This window comes from Eulemur rufifrons, chromosome 21 (genome assembly GCF_041146395.1).
Source record: "Eulemur rufifrons isolate Redbay chromosome 21, OSU_ERuf_1, whole genome shotgun sequence".
NCBI classification, from domain to species: Eukaryota; Metazoa; Chordata; class Mammalia; order Primates; family Lemuridae; genus Eulemur; species Eulemur rufifrons.
In genome coordinates this window covers 5,753,701-5,781,386 of record NC_091003.1, presented here as the reverse complement: position 1 = coordinate 5,781,386, position 27,686 = coordinate 5,753,701, and the positions used below count along the sequence as shown (strand labels likewise).

Sequence of the window (27,686 nt, the reverse complement as noted above, 5' to 3'; positions counted from 1 at the left end):
GTGTCTGTGTGTGAGTGAGTGAGCGGGCGGGCGGGCGCGAGTGTGGCCGCCGCGGAGCGCGAGCAGGACCCGGCGGGCGCGCTCCCCAGCCTCTCTGTCCCCGCCAGAACCATGTCGGGCAGGTCGGTTCGAGCCGAGACCAGGAGCCGGGCCAAAGATGATATCAAGAGGGTCATGGCGGCTATCGAGAAAGTGCGCAAATGGTAAGCGGAGGCGCCTGCTCGCTCGCTCGCTGCTCGGCGCCGCGGCCGCCCCGAGCCCGGGAGCGGATACAAAAAGCCGCGGGGTGCAGCGCCCGGGCCGCCCGCCCGCCTGCCCGGCCCGGCCGCGGGGCCCGGAGTTGGCGAGGGCGGGCGGGCGGCGCGCGAGCCGGGTCACCTGCGCCAGGCGGGGGCCGCGGCCGCTGTCCAGGTGCGCTCGCGCCTGTCGCCCACCTGGCGCGGCGGCGGCGGTGGCGGCGGCAGCCCGGAGGCGGCGGGCGCCCGGGCCGGGCGGCTGGAGCGGCGGGCAGCCCCCGCCGCGGCGCCCGGCTCCCGGGAGGGGGGCTCGGGGCCGGCCCCAGAAGCCATTTCGTTCTGTGCAAGTCACATGAAAGCGGCTTCCCGCGCGCCGGGGCCGCAATGCCGGCGGCGGCGGGGAGAGCGCGAGCTCCATTGTGCAGGCACCGAGCGGGCCGCCGCCGCCGCCTCCTCCCCGCGCGCCCCGGGCGGCGCAGCGCCGGCCCCGCGCCCCGGCCCGCGCCGGCCTCCCCGCGCCTGCCCCGCCGCTCGCCGCCCGCCGCTCCCCGCCTCCCGGCCCGGCGCCCTCGAGTCTGCGGAGTTTGCAGAGCGCGAGCCGTTTAAATTTAGCGCTTTGGGCTGCCTGGAGCGAGGGCTCTCGGCGAGGAAGAAAGATGGGGGCGAGCGCGGGGAGGAAGGGGCGCGGGCCACCCACTTCCCACCCCGCGCCGCCGGGCGCCCCGGGCCGCGGGGGTCGGGCGAGCCGATGATTTTGGCCAGAAACCGGTCCTGGGCCGCGTCTGCCTTTCCAAACCGGGAGCCCGTGTTTGTTTTGCGGAGAGAGCCCTTGTTTTTGTTCTCTGCACGGAGGAAAGGAGCTTCGGTGTCGGCCGTGCGTGTTTTTCAAGCTCAAATTAGCTCTTGTCCGGCGTGGCCTTGTTGTAATTAATACGATCGAACATTTCCACGGCCTCGCCGGGGTCCGTCGCGGAAACGGACCCAGGGCCAGGCCCGAGGCGCGAGCAGATCGCCGGGTTGGGTCAGACTTGTTGAAAACTCCCAGCTCCCTGATTTCAACTTTATTATTTTTTTTCCCACGGCTTCACTGGGGTCCGGGAGACAGAGGAGCAGCCGCGACGTTGTCCCCGAGTGTCAGCGCCCGCGGGCTCGTCCTGACCCCAGATTTAAAGCCCGGAAACTGGGCAGGCCCCGGGGCAGGGTATGTTTATGTTTGGGGGGGTGTCATTTCTTGAGTAACGCCTGGGTCTCTAAAACCACTGGGGGCGAGCCTCCGGTCTGGCGGTGTCACAAGTTAGCTGTCCTTTCAGAGTCAAACCCAACAAAAAAGGCAAGAGGAAAATCAATAAAGTCCACGTGCTCCCGGGCCTCCTATGGAAAGGGCTGTCTGATGGCTGGATGCCCGGCCGTGGGCTGGGTTTGGCTCCAGTGGGACAAAGAATTTTCAGAACCGTGAGAAGGGGAGGCTTTCCAAAGTTGAGATCCAAGTCGGTGGTGCCTCGGGAGCTCCCCTGGTGCACAGGGCGCCCAGTGCCTGACCAGAGCCATTTAAAAATGGCAGAAACTGCTGCAGGCCAAAACACACACTGGAAAGGAACCGGCAGCCCCTCTCCTGCGGGATTGCCAGTGGGAAGGCTGGAGTTGGCCCCCTCCCTGCCTCAGCCCCTGTGCAAAGAAAGAACTGGTGTCTGTGCCTGGGTCCCTTCTGTCACCGGCGGTAGGTTAGAAAGGGGCCCCAGCAAGCTGCCTTTCTCTGCTCCGGGAGGCGTGGTGGGGCCTCCTGCCCCAGGTTCCCAGCTGGGCAGAGGCTCTTGTACCCTGACAGCTGCTCCCACAGGGCGGCCAGCTGCTCTGCAGGGAGGGCAGATGGAGAGATGGGGCTTTCTGCCCTGCGGGTCCCCGAGCAGCCAGCCTGGAGGCCTTCCGTGGCCGGGCCCACTGGGGGAGCCTGTAGTTGGGGTGGGCGATGTGTCTCTGCCCCTCTGTGCATTTGACACATCATGTCCTCTAAAGACCTCAGGCTTTGGGATCTCGTGGTTGGGCTTCCAGTCCACTTCCTTGCTGTGACCTTGGGCAAACCATGTAACTTCTCTAACCATGGCAACAAGAGGCTCTGTGTTGCTTCCTCCTCTCTCAGGGCTGTTGAGGATGAGTAAGGTCATGCTTCCCAAAACACCTCAGCCTGTGCACAGGAGCGCTCGTCAAATGTTGTAAGGTGGACTTTGTAGAAACTTGGCTCTGTGATTTTTTTTTTTTTTTTGGTGTTTTTTTTTTCTTTCTTTCTTCCCCCGCCCCCCCCCCCCTTCTAAGCAAAAAGCCAGGGTTTTATTACCTGGGGTCCTCCAGCCTCCAAGAAGCCGAATCTTGCCGTGGCTGTGCCCACAGAATGGGTCTTCCAGTCAGCCCTTGAGGCTTTGGGTTGTTTATTAACCGTGTGGCCGCCAACCATGCGGTTCACCGCCGGCTAGGACAGGGGGTTACCGGATTTAGCAAATAAAAATACAGCACGCTGAGTTAAATTTGAATTTCAGACAAACAACGACATTTCTTAAAATAATAAATGCTTTTTAGTGTAAGTATGTCCCAGGTACTATTTGGGACATACTTACGCTAAAAAAAATATTCATTTATTTGAAATTCAAATTTAACTGGGCTTCCTGCATTTTATGCAGAGGAGAGCTGGGGTGTTCTGTGTAACTGTTAGTCCCGTAAGCCTAGGGTGGTGTTCTCTTGTGCCCCTGTGGCCCCTCACAATGCTCCCCCTGCACCCCCAACCCTGGAAAAAGCCAGCAGCTAGCTGTGGCCTCCCCGTCTGAAGCCACCAGGTGATTTCTCCTGTCCTTTCTGTTTGGTGTCCCAGCAAGGCAGGCTGGCAGAGTGAGGAAGCCAGAAGATGGCCGAAGGGAAAACAAAATGGTGGGCCTCTTTTGGGAAACTGGGCCAGGCTTAGAGAGGCCCAGCGTGGGTGGAGAAGAGAAGGGGAAGGGGTAGCCGTTGGGTCGGAGACAGAGACTTGAGCTGCCAAGTAAGCTTAGGCCTGGGACCCTGTGGCACTTGGCCTGAGGGTTCCCCCGGTGACTTGCTGTGGGGACTGAGAGGCTGGGGGACCTCCCACCCAGCCCTGGGAGAGGTGGAGGTTTGAGCCTGAAGCCTCACCTTCCCTCCTCGGGGGTTTCATCACAGGTACCTTCCTGCCAGGTGCACGGCAGGTCAGCTGGACCTGGGCCTGGTTAGGATGAGGCCAGCCGTAGGCCAGGCCGCCTGAGGTTTCAGGGACTAGTCACAGGGAGTAAATACAAAGTGACTCTCTTGGGGAGTTGGCAGAGTCCTCTTGGGTGCTGAGCGACCCCAAGATGATCTCCTTGGACTTGGACCCAGGAAAACCTTGGAAATTGTCCTTGGCCTGGAGAATCTGGGATAGGTGTTTGTAGTTTATATAGGAGTCCGTGCTGGGGAGGAGCATTTGGACCTATATTCTTGCATCGGGGACCTCATTTTATCCTTTCGTCCCAGGAGCCCAAGTCTGATGGGAAAAGAGAGGTATTGAAGCCAGGCTGACTACGAGGGGCCATCAAGGCAGGAGGGCTCAGGGTGCACCCAGGGGCAGCTTTGCGGCAAGGTGGGGTGCAGCCTGGTGGTCATGGTGAGTTCTAGCCCTGGTGCCTACAGGTGACAAAAATTGGGGGATGAGAGGGAGCCAAGGAGCCCATTTGGAGCAAGCGGTCGCTCCTCAGGGCATGTGGCCCCAGATCATGTTTTCAACAGTAGCCAAAAATCTGGATTTTCATGAGGAGTCTCATTTTTTTAAGTTTGGCAGTAGAGGCTATGTGCAGTGGCTCACGCATATAATCCTAGCACTTTTCGAGGCCAAGGCAGGAGGATCGCTTGAGGCCAAGAGTTTGAGACCAGCCTGGGCAACATGGTAAGACCCCATCTCTATGAAAAAATTTTACATTAGCCAGATGTGGTGGCATGTGCCTGTAGTCCCAGCTACTGGGTAGACTGAGGCAGGAGGATCGCTTGAGCCCCGGAGTTTGAGGTTGCTGTGAGCTGTGATGATGCCATTGCCTCTAGCCTGGGTGAGAGTGAGACCCTTTCTCAAAAAAAAAACAAAAACAAAAGAAAGAGGAGAGAAAGAGAAAAAACAAAATGTGGCAGTAGATTCAAATTTTTAAAAGAACAGAACTGTGCAGGCCAAACGAAACACGCCTGTTGGCCAGCTGTTTGCCACCCCAGATATAAGGTTATGGGTGCAGCTTAAAACCCTCATGGGGGTGCTGTGTGTTCTGGGGTGATGGGTTTGGGGAGGCAGTTGTGGGAAATCTCATCTGCTCCCCTAAGCCCATACGCCTACCTGGTGTGTCTGTGAAATGCCATGTTACGCTCCCCGGTGCTCGCCCAGTGACTTGCCCTGAGTTCCGGGGCCCCCTCCCCCTGGGTGGCTGCTGGCTGAGCCCAGGTCTGAGGTCCAGTTCACATGTTGGGGTCTTAACATTCTCACCCCTGTCCCGAAGCCCCCGTGACAACTGCACCTAGAAATGCAGCTGAAGAACAATTTCCGATCTCTGGGGTGAGTTGGGGACTTGGCAAGGGGTCTCTAGCTGGGGCAAAGGGAAGCATGAGAACCTGGCTGCGTTCAGCTTGTGGCCTCCCGTGGCCTGGAGCCTCCCAGGGAAGCAGCTGCAACTTCAGACTTTCATCTTGGCTCGTTCACGCCGGCAGAGCCCAGGTCTCTGGCGTACTTTCTGCCCTGAAAGGTGTCCTGTGTATTGCACGTCAATTACTCTTTTTTTTTTTTTTTTCTTTTTAACACTATCAAACCTTGAATGTGTTGATTTACTGGGGCCCAGGCCAAGGAAGCTAGGCCAGGGCTCGTGCATAGTGAGTGGCTCTGGCCATTTGCGTGGGATTCTAGCAATTTGTCATGCTTCCTCCAGCTCCCATTACCCATGTGCTCCCCAGAATGGGTTCTTAGTTTTCATGGGCAACAGAATAGCACAAGGTGGGCTCAGGGATCCGAGCCTGCGCCTAATCCTTGTTCTGCCACCTAAAATCTCTGTGACCACAAGCTAGTGGTATAACTTCTCTGGGCCCCCTGTTTTTTCATTTATAAAATGGAGTGACAAGTCCCTCTCTTGTAGCCTATTGGGAATCTCAGAGAGGGCGTGTAAATACAGTGCTTGGCAAGAAGCCTGGCATGTAGTAAGGCCGTGGTGCACAATGGCTATTATGATGCTTGCTCTGTTTGTCACTGAGGTTGTTCCTGGGAATGCCCTGTCCCTTCCAGGCACCTTCTGATTATTCGTAATGGAGGAGGTGAAAGATTGGCACTGTGGCTTGTCCATTCTTCCAACAGGAGACAGACAGGCGGGTAGTGACTTAGATATCTGCCTTTCCTTCATTCTTTTTTTTTTTTTTTTTTTGAGACAGAGTCTCGCTCTGTAGCCTGGGCTAGAGTACAGTGGCACCATCATAGCTCACTGCAGCCTGAAACTCCTGGGCTCAAGAGATCCTCCTGCCTCAGCCTCCTGGGTAGCTGGGACTACAGGTTTGTGCCACCACGCCTGGCTAAGTTTTCTATTTTTTGTAGAGACGGGGTCTTGCTCTTGCTCAGGCTGGTCTCAACTTCCTGGCTTCAAGCAGGCCTCCCGCCTCGGCCTCCCAAAGTGGTAGGATTACAGGCATGAGCCACTGCACCCGGCCTCCTTTGTTCTTTCTGGGCTAAAAGGGGGAGGGCCAGAGGGGCTGCTTCTAATAGTGCAGGAGTTCACCTCCCCATGCCTCAGTTTCTTTGTCTGTCCAATGGAAAAGTTGACGCTTCCTGCCACTAGGTTATGTAAATATTAGAGCAAGTTTTCACAGTACTTGGCACATAGAAGGCACTAGAAATGGCCATTAGTACAATAAGAAAAGCTGGGCCCTAGCATCCTCAGCCAGGGAACGTGAAGGACCCTAGCAGGCAGTGTTTTGGGGGCAGCGTTTTGGAGGCAGAGGTGTCTGTGGTTTCGGCTGTCTGGTTTTGAGTGTGCTTGGGCTCCCAGAAGTCCCCATGGTGACAAGGTGGGGGACCTGTAACATGCCACCTGGGTGCCAGGTGTGCGTCTGGCCCCACCAGCCCATTGTGGGTCCCTCCGAGTCACCAGTCTCCTTACTGGGCGGTCAGCAGCCACTTGGTGACCTCGCACATCTGCCTGGGTGGTAGAGCCCCAGTCCCCTCCATTGTGGCCGCTGGGTGTATGGGGCTGGAAGGGACTCAGTCCGTCTGACTGCAGAGATCAAGGGCAGAAGGCGGGTGGCTGTAGCGATACTCTAAAAACCACGATGGCCCGAAGCGGGGCGGTGGCGGTGGTGGACAGTGCGGTAATTACTACCTCGAGTGAAAGGCCATCTCCGCTTTTCCTTCTGGTCCACAGACCTGCCGCTCGCAGCTGGGGCCTGGCCTCTGTCCTTCAGGAGCTTGGAATGCCGCCGTGGCGGCTGTGCAGACAGGGCCACCAGGACCCCTGAACTGAGCGGTATGGGCACCCTCCCGGCCTGGCTGCTGCCACAGGTCCAGGCCTGCCGACCTTTCGGGCTGAGGCCGCTGCTCTGCAGCTTCCCTTGGCCGCTCCAAAGGGCGTTCGCCGGCAGAGCAGGGGCGGCCCCTCGTGTCTGCCCTGCCTCCCCTTCTCTGCCCCCAGAAGTGTCGCCAGAGGGCAAGAGGAGCCCCGCGTGTCCTTGGTAAAGACCCCTGCTCCCCACAGGGGAAATGCCCCACTGGCCCAGAGGGGCACGGATGGCCCAATCTGCTGGCTCTGTGGCGTTGGCAGTGACACAGGAGAAATCGGGGCCTGGCTTCTGTTGTCCACAGAGATCCCCCTAAAAGCGGCAGCCCCCACCCTCCCCTGCCCTCACCCTTACCAAGCATTTCCTTCCAGCCCAAAATAGTCAGTGACCCTGTGTGGTATAACAGGTGGGGAAACTGAGGCTTGATTGGCAGTGCAACTTGCCTAGGGCCAGCTAGTGAGGGCAGAGCCGGGCCTCAAGCCCACATCTGTGTGACCGGGAGCTTGTTCTCTGCCCGGAGGGAGTGTGGCCTGTGCCCCCGTGGAGATGAGCAGGGTCTTGCCCCATAAGCCCCTGGTAATGGGCTCTTCCTTGTCCTCCACAGGGAGAAGAAGTGGGTGACCGTTGGTGACACGTCCCTACGAATCTACAAGTGGGTCCCTGTGACAGAGCCAAAGGTTGACGATGTGAGTATGCAGGGCTGGTGCCCTGGGCTGGGGACATCTGTCCATGCCCCTCACACCATGGCGATAGGGGGCTGCCTGCTGTCACCTACCCCCATGGGAGCTGGGGCTGAGGCCCCCTGGGAAGCAGAAGGACCCAGCTTAGGCCTGGAGAGGCTGCTGGACCTGTCCCCATCCCTCTCCAGAGTCCATCCCTCAGAGAGCTGGGGAGTGTCCCTGCAAGTTGTATCTTCTGGGCTGAGAGCCCCCCCGCTCCGCTGGCCCCGGGCAGCACAGTTGGGGCAGGAATGGCGGTGCCAGCGGTGCAGCTCCGCTCCTGAGCACCTGGCCGTCTGCTGGGCCCCGGGCTAATACGGGCTAATGCTTCACATGCATCGTCTCATTTACTTCTCACACTGGGTCGGTACAGTTGATCTTTTTAACTTTCTTCTGTACAAGTGACGACATGGGCTCAGAGAGGTGAAGTCACTTCCCTAGAGTCACACAGCTATCGTCAAGCCGTGAATCCAGCTCATGTCTGTCTGACTCCAAAGTGCATGTTCTCTCTGTTCTTGGAGACCCTTCTGGCGGCTGGGGCTGCTGGTGGCAGGTGGCCTCAGGAGTGAGAGAGCCTGGTGCAGGCATTTGTCCAGTCAGGAGCTCCCGGAGGGTTCCAGGAGGGGCGGAGCCATCCTGCCTGCCACCACTGGGGAGCACTCGAGGGGCTGTGCTGGCGGATGGCCTGTAGCTGCCCCCAGCGCCAGGTTCTCCAGCTTTGCTGCTCCCGGGTCAGCTGTTCTCATCTCGGGTCAAAACCCAGAACCGTCCCGACTACGGGCTTTGCATGAGCTGCTCTCCTGCCCGACTGCCTTCCCCGCTCGCTCAGACTAACGCACATGGCTCCAGTCGCTCCTGGGGGTGATGTGGTCAGGACTGGTGAGCTTTGAGGGGTGGTGGCGGGTCCAGCTTCCTCCGTGAGACGGGGCTAAGCCTCCCTCCGCTGTCTTTACTTAACTGGGTCTCCAGGCAGGGCTCAGCTTCAGCCCCATTCTTTTTTTTTTTTTTTTTTTGAAACAGAGTGTCACTTTGTCTCCCTGGGTGGTAGAGTGCAGTGGTGTCATCATAGCTCACAGCAACCTCAAACTCCTGGGCTCTAGGTGATCCTTCTGTCTCAGCCTCTTGAGTAGCTGGGACTACAGGCAGGCAGCCCTGTGTCCAGCTAATTTTTCTATTTTTTGTAGAGACGGGGTCTCGCTCAGGCTGGCCTTGAACTCCTGACCTCAAGCAATCCTCCCTCCTCGGCTTCCCAGAGTGCTGGGATTATAGGCCTGAGCCACTGCGCCTGGTCTCAGCCAGTTCTTGACACTGTGGTCACATGCTCACCCTGGGCGGGTTGGTGCTGGGCTGAGAACTTAGGCATTTGTTGTCCCTTCTGGCTCTGGCTGGGGCTCCACCGGGGCTACCTTCCCCAAAGGGATGGAGACTGGGTCTGTCTCCACCTCCCCAGAGGAAGAGCAGCGCCGCCAGGCTCCTCGAAGGCTGGCCTGGCCCCGGCCCATGTCTGTGCCTTGCACATCATTAGGTGTTGTAGAAACGCCGGTTGCATTTGAGAAGACGTGGTCCCTGCTCTCAAGGAATTTCTAATCTCGCTGGGGGAAGATAATTATAGAATAGCATGAAACAGACATTAGGGATGTGCCAAATGGAATATGATCAAGGAGAAAGCGTTATATATGGCCCATCAGGAAGGACAGGGCAGCTCCAGGCTGGGCAAAGGGCATTGGATTGGAGCTGGACACACCAGCCCCGAGTGACCTGTGATGCTGGGCGGTCACCCCACCTTGCTGGGCCTTAGTTCCCTCTTTTGTGCAACGGAGCAGTAATATCCAGCTCGCGGGGTTTCTTCAACAGAGCAAAGGCAGTATATCACCACGGAGAACACTTAGCACGGTGCCGGCTGTGCAGACGGTGCTCAAGAAATGCTAATTCCCCTTTCGTCTCTGAGCCATGATGTGTGATACCCCACCCCACCCCTCCCTCTAGGGCAGCGGTGCCGGCCTGGCTGAGCAGCTTGATAAATGCAGATTCCTGGGCCCCATCTCGGGCAGCTGAATCAGAATCTTAAGAGGGTTCGGGCTGAGGATCTGAATTGTAGGGGGATAGCTTTTTATTGTTTTTAACACCCAATGACTATGGTTGCACCAGTTTTTTATTTTAGAACTCTTGAAAATTTCATCCTTTCAAATAGGTAAAACATGGTACAAAATTCAGATGTCACTTTAAAAACCGTTTTTTTAATTAAGATGATTCATGTACCGTAAAATTCACTCTTTTAAAGTGTGCAGTTCCATGTTAGTTTATTCGTAGATGTGCACCCATCACCACTATAATTCCAGAACATTGTCATCACCCTAAAAAGAAGACTTGTACCTGTTAGCAGTTACTCCCCCTTGCCTGCTCTTCTGCCATGGTGACAACCAGTCTGTTCCGTCTGTAGATTTGTGTGTGTTCTTCAGACGTTGCTCTGTTACTGTGTGTCCTTTTATACATCGTTGCTCTGTTACTGTGTGTCCTTTTATACATCTGTCTCGTCTCCACACACACCCCCACCCAGCCCAGTTCTCTTCCTCGGAGGCAACTCGTGTTACTAGTTTTTGTTTATCCTTCCAGAGGGAGCCTGCGCTCACAGACACGTGTGCAAACACACACTCGTGTGTCCCTTGCTTCCCACTAATGGTGGCATTCGCATGTCCAGCACCTTTCTTTTGTACATTGTGGCGATATTGAAATATTTTAACACGTGAATATTTTTGCAGATTGCTCTATATTAGTACGTGAAGAGCTGCTTTATTCTCTGTAATTGTTGCATTGGATTTCGTTGGATGAATGTGTCATAATTTATTTAATGAGTCTCTTAACCAACGGACACAGTTAGATTGTTTCCAACTGATTCTATTTCAATTGTAAAAAATGGAACGACTCACAGCAGCCCCTTCACCCCTCCTTCCTCCCCGGGTTTTCCCTCCTTAACTCCCCCTGTGTTTTTGTGCTGGAAGTCAGCTTACTACGCTTTGAGAAAGGCAGCCCCAGGGGGCCCGAAGCTAGTGGAACTGAGTGACCTCTGTCTTTGCCGGGCTCACCTGGCATCACTTTGTACCTGCTCTGGGCCGATGGGGGCCTTTTCCCCAGATACTCTCCCTGGAGGAGGAGGCAATTGCTGCCAGCCAGGGTGTTTGCGTGCTGCCGGGGCCCGCCCCGCAGACAGGCAGGTTCATTTCCCAGCATGCCGGAGCTGGGCCAGCCTCAGAATCCTCTCGGCCGCGGGGCTCTTTGATTCCAAAGTGAGCAAGGCCCTGAGCACAGCCCCTCGTGGAACACGTTCAAATGCTGGCTAAGGAGAACCCTCCAGGGGCTTGGGGGCTCCCAGCGGATTTGATGGAATAAAATATTCATACCACTCCCCCGGGGGCCCGAGTGAGCATGTACACACGTGATTTGGTGACTTGGTCTCTGCTCCATTTTCCCCTCCAGAAAAACAAGAATAAGAAAAAAGGCAAAGATGAGAAGTGCGGCTCGGAGGTGACCACTCCGGAGAACAGCTCCTCCCCAGGGATGATGGACATGCATGGTGAGCGCCCCCCGGTCTGAGGCCTCTCCTGCGGGTCCCTGGGCCTTGGTGATGTGCTCAGTTGTGTTTTGTTTCTCAGCAGGTTTGTTCACATTCCAGGCAAGGGGTAGGAGGGCTGGGCAGGACCAGGAGGCCTCGGTGCCAAGGAGAAGCAGGGGAGGAAGTTTCTTTTCCCAGTGTACCAAGCCAAGAAGTATAAAGTAAACCCGAAACGTAAAAATAAGACCCTCCCCTCACCCAGTGACAAAAACCTCACCAGAGATGTTTCCCTCTGCCCCGTGTGTGCCCAGGAAGATTTTGGGGGGGGGGTGTACATTTCTTTTTCCCTCCTAGGGAGATATAAATTATATACATGGCTATGTTTTCTGTTTCCCATTTTGCATTGGCTGCTGGGAAGCTCCACACCAGATTTCTGACTTCATGTTAATCACCCTAGGACCATGGGAACAGCCTTTCCACATCCACAGCCTAATTTCCTTTGCTGTCTTATTTCAAAAGTTGTAATGCAGCCAGGTGCGGCGGCACACGCCTGTAGTCCCGGCTACTTAGGGGGCTGAGTTAGGAGCATCGACTGAGCTCAGGAGTCCAAGGCTGTAGTGCGCCATGACCCCTGCACTCCCGCCTGGGCCACGTAGTGAGACCCCGTCCTTTAAGAACAACAATAAAACACCAAAAAGCAAACGGAAGTTGTAACCAGTGTTCCAGCCATCAAATCCACGTAGGTGCTGTCGCTGTCTGCCATTGTTTCCCGTTGCTGGTGTTTGGTTCTGTTTTTACCTTTTTAGCTGAGAAGAGAAACGCAAATCGTAAGTGTGGGGCCCCATGAAATGTTCCCAAACCGCACCCACCCGTCTGACCCACCCAGGTCGGAACGCAGAGCGTTCCCAGCCCGTCCCTGTGCTCCTGCCGACGGCCTCCTGGTCCCCTGTCCCTGCCACTGCAGGGAAAACCGCCTCAGAGACTCAAACCTGAAGTTTTTTAAAAAATTGAGTTGCCGATATTTATGCATCAGGAAATCTGCGTTACTGCCGTCCTCTGAGAAATGCAGTCTGGCTCCCTGGAGCGGGTGCTCCCTCGAGGCGGCGGCTGTGTGAAGCCCAAGCAGTGTCCCTTAAGTGGGGGGGAGGTGTGTGGCCCTCTCTAGGCCCACCTGGCTCCACCACCTCATTTTGTCACCTGCCTGGCCTGGTGGGACAGGAGCTTGCAACCCCTGCCTTTTTCCATCCATCTGTCGATGCTAATTCCCAGGTCTTTGTGCTTGTGACCACCCTGAGCCTTCGGTAAATGAGGCAGAATCAGATAAGTAACGAAATAAGGAAATCAGAAAAAGGAATGCTGGTTTGCTGGAGTTTCCCATGCTGGGCCAGCGCGGTGGGGCTTGGCTGCTGGTTGACGTGTCAAGAGAGCCGCCCCAGCTGGCCGTAGGATCGTAGTTGGGATACGTTTGATTTTCCGAAATAGATACATGAGCTGGGATGTGACCAGTCTCCCTGCCCTGCTCAGCTCCCCTTCCTCTGTGGGGACCGAGGAGACCCCAGGCCCGGCTCTGGATTTCAGTTGGATCATACTCACAGAATTACAGGTGACGAGAGGTCAGGATCCCTCCTGGGTTCAAGTCCTAGCTCTCCCAGGACCTCCCCCGGCCGTGCCATCTTGGACTACTTATGTGACTGCTACCCTTCGGGTTTGTTCGGTTTTATCTGTAGAACAGGGCTGGTCGTGCCAACTGCATAAAGTCAAGATGCTCCTTTAAAAGCCGTGGCACGTTAACAGCTCACGTTGATGAGACCGCTATGCAGTCCTTCAAAGGCCGAGTGCAGGTTTATGTCTGGACACATGCTCCAGAAAAATCTAGGATGCCTGACAAGCCAGGTCCCTGGATGCGGGAGCCCTGTTCACCTTCTCGGTATCATTTCCATTTTCGTACACGTGAGCCCCAAACCACGCCACGCTGCGGGCTGTGGAGACGCGCAGGGCAGGGGGAGAGTTTTCTGGAAGGCTTCAGGTGGGAGGATGGGCTCAGCAGGAGGTGACGGGAGAGGGTGCACACATTTGGCCCTTTGGTCTACAAGATTCAGCTGGTGTTAGACCAAGTGTCAGGGTCACCCTGTTACCAGGTCACCAGGGTAGCCACAGCCCGCTAGCTCGTTAAACGTTAGTGCTTATTGTCATTAATTAACACAGCCTCAGGCTGGAGCCTGGGGGTCGAGCTGCTTGCACACGTATGTTAGCCTGGAAAAGAAGTTTGGATTTTCTGGAAGGATAAATCGGGAGAGTGCACATCCTTTTTTTTTTTTCCCTAAAGTTCCAGAATTCACAGGAGGATGCTTTTGTGTAATGAGCACCCCAGAATATGCTTAAAGTAAGACCCAGTTTACCCATTTGGGGCTGCCCGACTGCCTGGTGCTTCCCGGGCAGGTGGAGGTGGAGGAGGGGCTGGGGGCTGGGCCTCCCCTCTCTAGAGCGAAGGTAGTAGAGGCACCTTTCTGGTAGATCGTCGGGAGGGTTAAACGAGGTGATCGTAAATGCTCCTGCCCAGTGCCTGGCGTGTAGCTGGTGCCCGGGCCTGTCGGGGTGTCTCTCATTGTGCAAAAATGGCTCGGTCTTAGGTGCAGCGTGGCCTAGAAAGGCAGTGCCGGAGTGTGGTGGTATTTTTGAAATCTCCACTTGGGCATCTGCAGTTTAAACTGACTCTCCGTGCCCTGGAAGCAGGTACAAGGCAAGGAGAGGGGCCCCTGGGGCCCCCACCTCTGCCCAGCCCAAGCCTGAATGCCACTGGCCAATGGACGATTCCCTCTCTTCATTGTGAGACGTTTCATTGCAGAGAACAGTAGCGAGACGAACCCCGTGTACCCCACAACTTGGTTTTCGTGAACACAGTGCCGTATTCCCCTCGTCTGCTTTTTTCAATGTGTTAAGCTTTTTAAATTGAAGTCTAATTTACATTAAAAATATTCGCAGCTCTTGAGTGTAAAGTTCAGGGAGTTCTGACAGTTGCGTGCAACCTGCGCTAGAGCGTTTTAAAGTAAATTTCTCTGCATCGTGACATTTAAGTCTATATCTAAACATTTCAGCGTGCATTGCTAAAAAATACCATTTCTCTATGCCCACCATACCATTGTGACTTCTAACAGAATTAGCAATTCCTTAATAGCTTTTAAAATCCAGACCGTATTCAAATCTCCCAGTTTGTTCCAAAACGTTATAGCTGGCACGTTCAAAACAGAATCCGGATCATTTCCATACATCATGTACAGTCGTCGGATCTCTTAGCTTTCTTTTACTCCACGGTAACCTTCCCTGTTTCTCCCCACTCCTTTTTTCTTTTTCTTTTTTTTTTTTTTTTTTTTTGAGACAGAGTCTCACTCTGTTGCCCGGGCTAGAGTGAGTGCCGTGGCGTCAGCCTAGCTCACAGCAACCTCAAACTCCTGGGCTCAAGCGATCCTACTGCCTCAGCCTCCCGGGTAGCTGGGACTACAGGCATGCGCCGCCATGCCCGGCTAATTTTTTCTATATATATATTTTAGTTGTCCATATAATTTCTTTCTATTTTTAGTAGAGACGGGGTCTCGCTCTTGCTCAGGCTGGTCTCGAACTCCTGACCTCGAGCTATCCACCCGCCTCGGCCTCCCAGAGTGCTAGGATTACAGGCGTGAGCCACCGCGCCCGGCCTCTTTTTCTTTTTAATAAAAATGATATTAACTTGAAGAGATTAGACCAAGTGTCCTTTGGAACATCCCACCTTCTGCCGCTGTCTTGTTCTCTCCGTTTTGTTTCATACCAAGTGGAAGTTGGGGCTCGGTGAAGTCGGATGAGGCGTTTGGCAGTAATGCTCCCAGACCCTGCCACGCTGTCCTCCGTGTGGCTTCACAGCCTGATGCACACGATGGCTGGTTTCTCCACCCAGATGTTCCCCAAAGAGTTTGAACGTGTTAGGCCACTGTCTCTAGCTGGCTGCCTCCAAACACGGGCTCCTTCTCCGTGAATGAGTAGTGGGGGAGGTCAGGCCATGCGGGTGGCCCTGGGTGGTGCCGGTCGCTCCAGAGGAGGGAGTACCCAGACCTTTTCCTGGCAGAGCGTCCTGTGGGGCTGCAGGCGTGGGGGCACAGGGAAGCTGAACGTCCCCAACCCGCCTGTCCTCGGCAGCTGCAGGATCTCACCCTCTGGTTCTGTTCCCCCCCGCACAGACGATAACAGCAACCAAAGCTCCATAGCTGATGCCTCCCCCATCAAGCAGGAGAACAGCAGCAACTCGAGCCCTGCTCCGGAGCCCAACGTGGCTGTGCCAGGCGATGGCACCGAAGCCAAGGCGGACGAGGCCCAGGCCGATGGGAAGGGGCACCCCGGAGCTGAAGGTACGTGCCCTCCTGGGCTGGGCTCCCGGGGCCTCTACCCGGCCTTCAGCACTCAGGGCACAGGTGTTTAAGGAGGCCCTGCCATGAAAGGTAACACTGGGAGCATGTGGTCTCGTGGGCGATTAAAAAGTCTGAGAGTCTATTCTTTGGAAGCCAAGTGTGGTGGAGAGTTAGACAGTGGGAAGGGGAAATGGGGAGTCTTGCCGAACGATGGGGGGTGTCGCAGTTTTAGGGTGGTCAGGGAAGGCTTCACTGAGAAGCTGGCGTTAGCATAGATGAGGCTCAGCTAGGCAAGGAGTAAGCCAATGTGTATCTGGAAAAGAGCGTTGCGGGCCATGCAAAGGCCCTGTGGCAGGCGTGTACTCGGCGTGGTTGGAGGAGTGTGCGTGAGGGACTGGAAGATATGGTGGGGTCAGAGAGGAAGCAGGGCCTTTGGCACAGGGGGCTCCTAAGGCTACGCCCCACCCACGTTTTTATGGTGAGTGAGATGGGAGCTGTTGACGGGTTTGGATGACGTGATCTGAAGGATTGATGACCGACGATGGGGGGACCAGGGAGAGGCTGCTGCACTTGTCCAGGTGGGAGAGGATGGTGGTCAGACCGGGGAGATGGAGGCCAAGGCGGGAGGATCACTTGAGGCCAGGAGCTTAAGACCAGCCTGGGCAACATAGCAAGACCCTGTCTCTACCACAAATTAACAATAAATAAATAAATAAATAGGGTTGATTTCCGACTTCTTTTAAAAAATCAGATTTGGCAGTAGTAGGCCTGCTTTTCCATGAGGCAACAACCAGTTAGAGCAGAGAAGTGGCTTTCTTCCAGGGAGGGCGGGATGGCCTGCAGTCACTAGTTATCGCACTCCCCACCACTCCTTATTGTCTCTCCAGCACCAAGGCCAAAGGGCAGTTGCTGTGTGTGTTTGTTGTTTTTCTTTTCTTTTTTTTTCTTTTTTTTTTTTTTTTTTGAGACAGGGTCTTGGTGTATTGCCCAGGGTAAAGTGCAGTGGTATCATCGTAGCTCACTGCAACCTCCAACTCTGGGGCTCAAGCCATCCTGCCTCAGCCTCCTGAGTAGCTGGGACTACAGGCGCATGCCACCACGCCTGGCTGATTTTTCTGTTTTTAGTAGAGATGGGGTCTTGCTCTTGTTCAGGCTGGTCTCGAACTCCTGAGCTTGAGCGATCCTCCTGCCTTGGCCTCCCAGAGTGCTGGGATCACAGGCGTGAGCCACCGTGCCCGGCCCAGTACCATGTATTCCCCCATGATGACTGTTTTTCCTATTGTAGATTTAAAAGGAAAATTAAGATATTTCTTTTTTTTTTTTTTTTTTTTTTTGAGACAGAGTCTCACTCTGTTGCCCGGGCTAGAGTGAGTGCCGTGGCGTCAGCCTAGCTCACAGCAACCTCAAACTCCTGGGCTTAAGCGATCCTACTGCCTCAGCCTCCCGAGTAGCTGGGACTACAGGCATGCGCCACCATGCCCGGCTAATTTTTTTGTATATATATATTTTAGTTGTCCATATAATTTCTTTCTATTTTTAGTAGAGACGGGGTCTCGCTCTTGCTCAGGCTGGTCTCGAACTCCTGACCTCGAGCTATCCACCCGCCTCGGCCTCCCAGAGTGCTGGGATTACAGGCGTGAGCCACCACGCCCGGCCTTCTTTTTTTTTAATTGAGACAGGGTCTTGCTCTCTTGCCTGTGCTAGAGTGCAATGGTGTCATCATAGCTCACAGCAACCTCAAACTCCTGGGCTCAAGTGATCCTCCTGCCTCAGCCTCCTGAGTAGCTTGGACTAAGGTGCACACCGCCATGCCCAGCTAACTTTTCTCTCTTTTTTTTTTTTTTTTTGGTAGAGACGGGGTCTCTACAGATACTAGGACACAGACAAGGCAAGTGTCCTTCCCGTCCTTGGTGGGGGGACCACTGCCACGGTTATTTTGTGGACACTTGGCCTGGAGCCTGGCACACAGGAAGGGTCTGGGGAGCCAGGGGAGCAATTCTGGGGGTGCTGGGGGCTGGTGTGGGCCACGTCTGCAGCCACGTTCTGGCTTCTTTCCCATCCTGGTTTCTTTCTGGCCGTGGTCTTGTTTCTCCCATGTTTGGGGCCTGGATCTCCTTTGCTATAAAGGGCTGATTAGAACTCAGCTACAGGAATTGTATTTTAGGCTCATGCTCCCGTAACTGCCACATTTTGCTAACTACTACCCACCCCTCCTTGCCACCACCACCAAAAGCTGAAGTGTTGGCACCCAGGTGGGCCACCCCAGATCCCTGGGCCCACACGGCTGCCCAAGTGCTGCTCAGCTAGTACCCACCTGCCCATTGCCGGGGGCCTGCCGAGTTCTCTGTGGGGAGGTCACAAGGACACACCCACATGGCCTTCCCAGGTGGGTACACACTGCCTGCTAGGACAGGGCAGGTCGGCCACCAGCTGTTGACCTTGCTTTGAACTTGTTTACTGCCAAGTGAGTTCAGGGAATGACATAATGTCCAAGCTCCCTGGACTAAATTTAGTCCCCAGGAAAATAATTTCCCCTGGGTGAATTCCAGCACCACGGCACTCAGAATCAGTTGCTGCCCGAGTCCTTGAACACTCTGCGAGCCCCAAGGCCGGTTCCCACTGAGCTCTCGGCCTGGCTCTCGGGGGAGGCCTTGGCTGGGGCATCTCCACCCGGCAAAGGTCAGCATGAGTCTCCGGGCAATCGGCCGCCTGCGTGATTTCTAAGCCTACAACTGGGGCACCCACCTCCGGTTCCACTCCCAAGAGCCCGCTGTGCCCAGCAGAAAAGGAACTATGGTCAGATGCAGAGCCACAGGTGTGGCAAATTTTTTAGGTCAGTGAAAATTTTAAATGTTTACGTTAAAACAAATATATGTGTTATGAACACCAACATGGGTTTTTTTTTTCTTCTTTGTTGAGATGAAATTCACATGAAATTAACAACTTTTAAGTGAACAACAATTCACTGGCATTTAGTATACTCAGAAGGTTGTGCAACCACCACTTCTGTCTAGTTCCAGAACATTCCCATCACCCCAAAGAGAAACCACGTACCACTAGCGGTCACTCCCCATTTCTCCTTCCCGCATTCCCTGGCGACCGCTAATCTACTTTCCGTCTCTGTGGATTTGTCCGTTCTGGATGTTTCATGTGCGTGGAGTCCTACAACACGTGGCCTTTTGTGTCCGGCTTCCTCACTCAGTGTCATAGTTTCAAGGTCCGTCCGTGGCGTATGTCAGTGGCTCATTCTGTTTTCTGGCTGGATCACGCTCCTGTGCGCGGGTGTCTGCTCATCTCTCCGTTCACATTTGGGCTGCCGGGAACATTCGTGTACAGATAGCAGTTTGAGTCCCAGTTTTCAGTTTTGTGGGGTACACACCTAAGCGGGGAATTGGTGGGTCCTGGGATAACTGTGTGTTTAACTTTTTGAGGTATGGCCATTAACCATGGATTTTAAAGGTAAAACTAAAAGCATCAAAGAAATTTCAGGTTTATGGGGAGTTTGGCTCCACGCCCTGGATTCTCCCTCAGTTACTCCCGCCTGGGGTGGCTGTGCTGTTCGGGTGTCTGTCCTGTCGTTCCATTCAATCCTCACGGCTACTCCACAGGGTGGCTGTCGTCCACCTGGTTTCTACAGAGGGGGCGTCTGAGGCCGAGAGCCCCTCATCTGGCAGAGGCGGTGTGGGCAGTGCTGGAACCTAGATCCATCTGCAAACCCTGTGTCCTCCACACCCTGGGCTGTGGGCACCTGACCCCCACCCCGCGGCACTAGAGAGCCCAGCGCAGAGCCCGGCCCTGACACCTGCGCGGGGATCGGTTCTCCCGGCCTGAGAGCAACAGGCGTTTGCTACCAACAGCCCTGCGCGCTTGCTCAGCCCCCGGAAGGAGCCCCCAAGTCCTCTGCCCCAGCCTGTTGCAGCTCTTCCCCTTGGCCCCATGTTGCTTGGTTGATTTTTTTCCTCCCCTTTGTTATTTCTCTGCCTCAGAAGCCCCAGCAAGTGAGCCTCGGTTGCTCGGGCATTCTTCAGGATTAGCTGAGTGTGCTTTTTAAAAATCAGGGTAACAGTGTTGGGGCCCTGGTGGGATTTTGCTGCTCTTTTCACGAGTCTGCGGCTCTGTGCCCGGTAAGCTCTAGGTAGAGCCGCTGCCACCCCCTCCTCCGCCTCCAGCCTGGACACTCCTTCTGCTGGAGGAACCTGGGGTGAAGCAGCAGGGAGACCGAGGCCTGAGAATCGCCCGGAAACCTGGGTCTGCTAGGCCTACCGATGGCCCGGGGCTAGGGTGCCGCCGTCTCCTGAGCTCCAGTACTTAGAGAATTGTTTTTTTTTATTGTTTTGTTTTTTTTCTTTTTTTGAGACAGAGTCTCACTCTGTTTCCCTGGCTAGAGTCCCATGGCATCAGCCTAGCTCACAGCAACCTCAAACTCCTAGGCTCAAGCGATCCTCCTGCCTCAGCCTCCCGTAGCTGCGACTACAGGCATGCACCACCATGCCCAGCTAATTTTTTCTATATATTTTTAGTTGTTCAGATCATTTCTTTCTATTTTTAATAGAGACGGGGTCTCACTCTTGCTCAGGCTGCTCTCGAACTCCTGAGCTCAAACGATCCCCGCCCGCCTCGGCATCCCAGAGTGCTAGGATGACAGGCGTCAGCCACCTCGCTCGGCCGTTAGAGAATTGTTAAAGACGGGAAAAATTCTTCCCAAACGCTGCTGATGCCTGTTTGGGGGGTGGGGGAGTTATATGCATGTAGGAGGAAAAACCTGGAAAGATGGGAAATAAAAATCTCTAAAACATTAGGGGAGGGTCTCTGGGTAGCGTGAGTGACAGGTGACTTTATTTTTTTCTGTATCCTCTCTTTCCTGCAATGATCAGTCATTGCTCTGACAATCAGAAAAATACCCATATTATTAAGTGAAATGTTTACAAAGGGCCAGGTACCTCTGACATTCCCCAGGAGGAGAAGGCAGGCTCTGGAAGGAGAGAGGACGCAGCCACCTTGGCCGGTGGGAGGGAGGGACGTTCAGCCATGATTGTTGGGTGCGCTGGGGCCACCAGGGGGCGCCGCGTGCACGCAGCTCATGCCCACAGCATCCTGCAGGCTGAGGCACGTGGCAGCTAATCAGGGTGCCGGAGAGGGCTGGAGACCTCAGGGCAAGCGTGTGGCCTGGCTGCTTAGAACAGTGTCACTAGGAAATAAGAGGCTTCTCCCAAGCCCCCCAATACCCACATCCAGCCCACTGCAGCACCCCCCCGAAGCCCCCCGACCACAAAGCTCCCAGCTGCGGGTATTTTTAGTATCTGGCCCATCTGGCTCCGCGTTTCACGTGCCTGAAAACAGCTTCTGTCGTCTTGCCGTTCCCGCAGACGCTTCTGACGAGCAGAATTCACAGTCTTCGATGGAACACTCGATAAACAGTTCAGAGAAAGTGGAACGGCAGCCGTCTGGAGACTCGGGTCTGGCCGCGGAGACGTCAGCAATCTCTCAGGTACCTCGATCCGGGTCTCCGAGGGGGGGCCCGGGCGGCCGGGAGCCTGTTGGGTTGTCAGGGGTACGCGGAAAGGTGTTTTGTCCTTTTGTTGCTGGACACGTGGAGCTGTCATTTATCTGTGAGCCTCATCCCGTTTCGGCCCTGGGCTCCGCACGGATAGATGAAATGCAGGGTCCGTGTCCTCAGTACAGGACGAGGGACGGTCCTTCATCCCACCCTCAGCTTCATCGTTTTGTCTGTTCAGTTCACGGAAGTGTCACCTGGTCTCAGCGACCCAAAGTCAATATTCTCCAGGGCCAGGAAGACAAGTGGCTCACGCTTTGGAATGTCACAGCTGACCCTGTCCCCCGGGGCTGGGCCCCTTTCTGGGTCGTAGCTGTATGTCCCGATCTGGTCTGAATCAGTCAGTTCACGTGCACCGTGCCCCGTGGTCAGGAGCAAACCTCCCAGCGCCAAGCCCTGGTTGGAATCCCTTAGTAACTGGGCAGTTAACTTCTCTGAGCCTCAGTCTTTCCAGCTGTCAGATGGGCTCACAGAACTGTCTTAGGGCTCTGGTGAGGATTGTATGAGAGAACGTGGCCTAGCTTGGAGCCAGGTGCAGAAGATGCAGAAGTGTCCTTTGCCACGGCCACCACTATTACTGCAAATCCTACAGCGTCACTGTTAGAGGAGTGGGGACTCAGAGGTCTCGAAACTTCAACTAATAACATGGTTCCCACTCTGCTGAGTGTCTTCTGGTGCCTCGAGGGAAACCAACAAGGGGCCACAGCAGAAAGAAGGGAGGCAGCAGGACACGGTGGGTCTCGTGGCGGAGCCTGAAAACAGGCCGTCCCCAGCTGTGTCCCTCAGACTTTAAAATCTTCAGAATCCTCTGATCCGCAGCTCACTTGCCGGGAACTTACCCCGCAGGGCCCCCCACCAGCACCCAGGCACAAAGGCGGCATTGACTGAAGGTGCGTTTGCCGTGGCAGGAAGTAGGCACGGCCTCTGCTCCAGAGGGGGTGGTTACGTAAACCCAAGGTTGCGTGTCAAACAGACAATTGTGGCGCTGCCCAGGAGAGCATCGCTGGACCTCGCAGGTACCATAAATATTCTCGCAACATGAAGTGAGAAAAGCAAGTTGCAGAACTGCAGGCAGAGCAGGAGCCCATTTGGTTAAAAACAATACAAATTCAAACCTGGTGTGTATAGTAAATAAGTACGACATGTCCAATTTTTTTTTTTTTTTTTTTTTTTTGAGACAGAGTCTCACTCTGTTGCCTGGGCTAGAGTGAGTGCCATGGCGTCAGCCTAGCTCACAGCAACCTCAAACTCCTGGGCTTAAGCCATCCTCCTGCCTCAGCCTCCTGAGTAGCTGGGACTACAGGCATGCGCCACCATGCCCGGCTAATTTTTTTCTATATATATAATATTAGCTGTTCAGATCATTTCTTTCTATTTTTAGTAGAGATGGGGCATTGCTCTTGCTCAGGCTGGTCTCAGACTCCTGAGCTCAAATAATCCTCCCACCTCGGCCTCCCAGAGTGCTAGTATTACAGGCGTGAGCCACCGCGCCCGGCCCCGATTTTCTTTTTTTTTTTTGAGACAGAGTCTCACTCTGTCGCCCGGGCTAGAGTGAGTGCCGTGGCGTCAGCCTAGCTCACAGCAACCTCAAACTCCTGGGCTTAAGCGATCCTACTGCCTCAGCCTCCCGAGTGGCTGGGACTACAGACATGCACCACCATGCCCGGCTAATTTTTTCCTCTATATATTTTTAGTTGGCCATATAATTTCTTTCTATTTTTAGTAGAGATGGGGTCTCGCTCTTGCTCAGGCTGGTCTCGAACTCCTGACCTCGAGCAATCCACCCGCCTCGGCCTCCCAGAGTGCTAGGATTACAGGCGTGAGCCACCGCGCCCGGCCCCCGATTTTCTTAAGTACTAAGTTTGACCGTTGATATCGCTGACACACTTTGACACTTGTTTTATGCTTACCATGAAGGTACAGCCTTCAGTCTTACAAAGGCACATTTTGGCTTGTGATTATCTTTCAGATTTTTTTTTAGAGCAATTTTTGTGAAACCATGGATAAGTGAAAAATTTGTTTTATTTTTGAATATGAGTTCCATCATGGAACCAATACAGCACAGACAGCTCAAAATATCAACGAAATGTTTGGGTAGGATGTGGCTAATGAACACACAGTACATTGATGGTTTGAGAAGTTCTGTTCTGGTGATTTTAATCTTGAAAATGAGCCATGTGGGTGACCTGAGACCAAGGTGGATACTGATGAGCTGAAAGCTGTAATGGAAGCGAATCCATCTCAACCTACACATGAATTAGCCGCAAGGTGTGACATTACTATTCTAACAATATTGGACCATTTGAAACAAATCAGCAAGGTAAACAAGCTGGATGGGCCGGGCACGGTGGCTCACGCCTGTAATCCTAGCACTCTGGGAGGCGGAGGTGGGCGGATTGTTTGAGCTCAGGAATTCGAGACCAGCCTGAGCAAGAGCGAGACCCCGTCTCTACTAAAAAATAGAAGGAAATGATTTGGACGGCTAAAAATATACATAGAAAAAAAAATGAGCCAGACATGGTGGCGCATGCCTGTGGTCCCAGCTACTCGGGAGGCTGAGGCAGGAGGATCACTTGAGCCCAGGAGTTTGAGGTTGCTGTGGACTAGGCTGACGCCACGGCACTCTAGCCTGGGCAACAGAGTGAGACTCTGTCTCAAAAACAAAAAAAAAAAAAAAAAAAGAAGCTGGATAGATGAGTTCCACATGAATTAAACAAGCATCAGAAGAGAAATTGTCTTGAAGCTTGCCTTTCTTTGCTGTCATGACAGAAGCAAACCATTTCTATACCATATTGTTACGTGTGATGAAAAATGGATTCTTTTTGACAATCACAAGCATTCTGCATGATGGTTGGATAAAGATAAAGTGCTGAAACACAGTCCAAAACCGAATATTCATCAAAAAAAGCTAATGGTGTCTGTTTGGTGGTCCAGCGCTGGTATTATCCACTACAGCTTCATGAAACCTGATTAATCCATTACAGCAGATGTCTGCTGCAACCAGGTGAATGAAATGATGAGGATGCTCGTGATGAAGCAGCTGAGATTGGTTGATGGAGACAGGCCAATCCTCTTATAAGACAACACTCGACCACATGTCACACAAACAACGCTGCTCAAACTATAGAGGCTGGACTTGGAAACTCTCTGTCATCCACCATGTTCACCAGACCTTGCACCAACTGACTACCACTTCTCCCAGGCTTTGGACCACTTCTTACAAGGAAAAATATTCAATTCTCAACAAGCCCTGGAAAATGCCTTTCACAATTTCATCGCCACTCACTATCTCCAGGCTTCTTGGCTACTGGCATAAACAAGCTACCACTAAGATGGCAAAACTATGTTGATAATTTAGGGGCATATTTTGATTAATTGTACTGCTTCTTGTTTGAGATACAATAAACTACACTTTTGATTCGAAATCATACATTTCACATTTAATGACCTAACAAAACCAAAGTTATTGGCTGGGGTCTCCCGGCTCCTTGAGCTCAGTGGCATAAAGGTCAGCTTGACACTTTGATCCACACCCTGGGAGAGCGGCCAGCGTCCTCCCCTGGTGTCTGAAAAGGCCAGGAGTTTCCTATTCCTGTGTCCCCCTAAGTCTGCTCCTGCTTCCAGAGGGCCCAGACCTCTTCTGCCATTTTCCTGGTCACACAGACACACACACTGCCCTACAGAGTCAGGCGTGTGAGCAAGAGGAGGATGCATTCCAGCAAAGCAAACCCCTGGCATTTAAGAAAACACATGTTCTTCATGCTGCCCTCGCCCCAGCATCAGGAAGATGCCTCTGGCCCTCTCCCCCGTGCTTGGTCCATCTTGCCCTTCTCTCCTCCCTTCCCTCCTCCCATCTCCCGCCCTGCTGGGTGGCCCTGAGGCCAGACCGTCCTCCCTCTCTCCCGGGCTTCACTCCCAAGCTCACCTACAGCCACCCCTTGGCCAGGTGCTCCACAAAACAAAAGGCCCTTCACCTGCGTGGGATCCACCTTCCCTGGAAGGCGCCGAGGCCTGCTTTCTCCTGTTACATCTGTGTTGAGCTCGTGTCCCTTTTTAAATAAGGCAAAAGGGGAGAGAGGGAAGAAAGCCAGGCCTTCCTGACTCCCCGTGGTTCCTGCTCCCAGGGTCCCCCTGAAGGAGCTCGTGTCGCCTTCTCTGCGAGTCTCACGCCACTTCCTACCTCCAGGCCCGGGGGCCTCTGTTAACGTTTAGCTAACACTGAGCACCTGCCTTGGACCGGGCACTGTACCGGGTCCCTCCCTGCCCTCGTGGGGCTAACAATGGGCAGGGGGTCTGGCGCAGGGCTGGGATAGAGCAGACACAAACGGGTCACAGAGTCACACCCAGTGCTGTAAGAGGATGGAACAGGGTGACTGAAGAAACAGAACAGGCGACCTTGGCTCAGGTGTGGACGGGGCACTGGGCAGTGCAGAGGGGTGGTTGGGCTCAAGGAGATGGGCTTGGTGGGACTTGCTAATAGGTGGGAGGTGCAGGCGGGGGTGGGGCTGCTGGGTGCCATCTGGGCCTGGGCTTTCTCCCAGGCTGATGGGTGGCTATAGTCGGGACTGGGTCTCAGGTTAGGTTGGAGATGCCCAGGTTGATTGGGTGATAGGTGAGTGAGTGAGTGTTGAACCTTTTTTGGGGTCATGGGACTTTTTGGGAATTTGGTGACAGCTATAGACCCTCCCCCCCCCCCCAGAGTCACATACATAAATACATTCAGGAAAGGCTGAGAGTGTGCCCCAGTTAGTCTATGACGTGGCAACGCGCGTCTGGGCCTTCGAGAGATGGCCTTCGAACTTGGAGAGGTGAACCTGAAACTTGTGCACAAATAACCACCCTAGCGGTTCATCACGGGTAGAAAGACTGACAACCGTCTGGGTGGCTGAAAGGAGCGTGGCCCACAGGCCTGGGTGAGGGCGTGGTTCACTTGTGGCAGGGCTGGGCGGGGGCAGGCGACACAGGCCTCCCTGGGCTCCAGGAGGAGTCCGAGTGTGACAGTCCCCCTAGGTTCGGGAACCTCCTGAAGCCCATGCAGGGGCCTTTCTCTGAACCACCCACCAGGCTGCCCTTCGGCCATGCGGCCCAAATCGCTGCCCTGGCGTATTAACCGGGTTTCGCTTTTCTTCCTTCTCCCCCCAAGGATTTGGAAGGAGTGCCGCCCTCTAAAAAGATGAAACTGGAGGCCTCTCAACAAAACTCCGAAGAGATGTAGACAGTAAGCGAAACCCTCCGGTCCATGTTTCATGGAAGGTACATCAGCAATTAATTCTAGAACAACTTTGCCCGAGCGACTCCTCTTGGGTGCGAACAGAACTACTAACGTTTCAAGTTTACCAAGTGCAAATCCAAGAACACCTAGAACGGCGTAACTTCTCAGACACTGAAGAACTCTGCTGTGAGGCGAAACACTTGAACCTTTGCGTGACTGTCCTTGGGGAGGCGGGTCGGCAGCCCGGGAGCGTCTGCACACGTCTCGGAAGCCGAGACCACGTTTGTGTTGCTGCTGTGTTTTTTTCCACTTCTCTATTTAACGATATAAGCTATTTGAGGGTGGTACCGATCAGGAATTCGCTTTTCGTCGGGGCTTTTCACACTGTTCAACCGATTCCTTCTGCTTTCTGTTTTTGTGCCTTGTGCCCTTGAGGTGACCTCTGGCATGTTTCCTGGTTGTTTTGCATCTTCCTTTGCAAAGTGCCCTGTTGGTTCATTGGGGCGGCAGCCGCCACCGCGCTCACCTCTCTCCCCCGTGCCCCAGGACTTTATTGGGGCAGGCAGGGCGGAGCGGGGTGCTCCTCGGCCCACCTGATGTCCAGGTGCAGGGGGCTCTGGCCCCCCTTGAGCCCTGGGTGGGGTCCGCACCGGCCTCCAGGGCCCGAGGAGTCGCAGGTGTGGGGCATGGTCCCCAAGGGCTGGCCTCCTCGGTCCAGACCGGGCGCTCGATAGGCCCTCACTTCCTCGGGGCCTCTGAGGCTGGGTGTTCCCGAGCCCACAGCGGCCCAGATGGACATGCAAAGCCCTTAGATTTTTCTGGCACTTCCACTCTATTGCCCCTACCCCCACTCCCACCACCCGTTTGTTCCAGACCTCCCAGGATGAAACGGCTTCTCTGGATGACTGCAAGGCTTGTCTCCCCAAGACGCGAACGGGCCGGGGAAGCTGGGAGCAGGCGGCAGCAGTAGCTGGTGCTGAACTTTCTCTCATAGGACGTCGCTTGGATTTCAAATCCACGGGAACCTGCTTCCCTCTGCCTCCCCCGCACCCTGGCCCATGCCCCGAGAGGCAGCACTGCAGCCGGTCACAATCCACTCGCTTCTGCGTGACGTTCTGACTCTCAGAGCGGACAGTCCGGTCGTGTCTCCTTCCCGGAACGTGCTGTGTCGGTCCCCACGGGGGAGCAGGCCTTGATGGTTGGGCCTCGAAGGCCAGAAACAAGGCGCCCAGGACTTAGAAAGATTTGCACGCCCTTCCGAAAGGAGAGACGGACTCGCCCTCCGTCCCCGCCTGCGCTGGGACCACGTCCTGTCACTCAGCCCAGATGCCCCTTGGACGAGCTGCCTAGTCGTTGGGTTCTGAGGCCTGGTTTGCTCTTACTATACGGACTCCTCAGACCTTAAACCTTTTCCTGAGCTTTCTTTACTGCACTGGAGTTCTAACTCCCTTTGAGTTGTGTGTTGGGGGGGGTGGGTTGCGGGTTTTGTTGTG

The 27,686-nt window shown here is 54.6% G+C and overlaps 1 protein-coding gene across 2 annotated transcripts; it reads left to right on the top strand.

Moving 5' to 3' along the window:
- BCL7A (BAF chromatin remodeling complex subunit BCL7A) lies at window positions 1-27,686 on the top strand. Of its 2 annotated transcripts, none has more exons than XM_069497035.1 (6): window positions 1-203; window positions 7,387-7,468; window positions 10,976-11,072; window positions 15,260-15,427; window positions 20,794-20,915; window positions 26,125-27,686. In XM_069497035.1, the coding sequence occupies exons 1-6, from the start codon at window positions 112-114 to the stop codon at window positions 26,194-26,196; spliced, it is 633 nt and encodes a 210-aa protein (XP_069353136.1). In that variant the 5' UTR covers window positions 1-111; the 3' UTR covers window positions 26,197-27,686. The 2 variants fall into 2 exon arrangements, with proteins under 2 accessions (XP_069353136.1, XP_069353135.1); XM_069497034.1 differs by having other exon boundaries at window positions 20,794-20,978.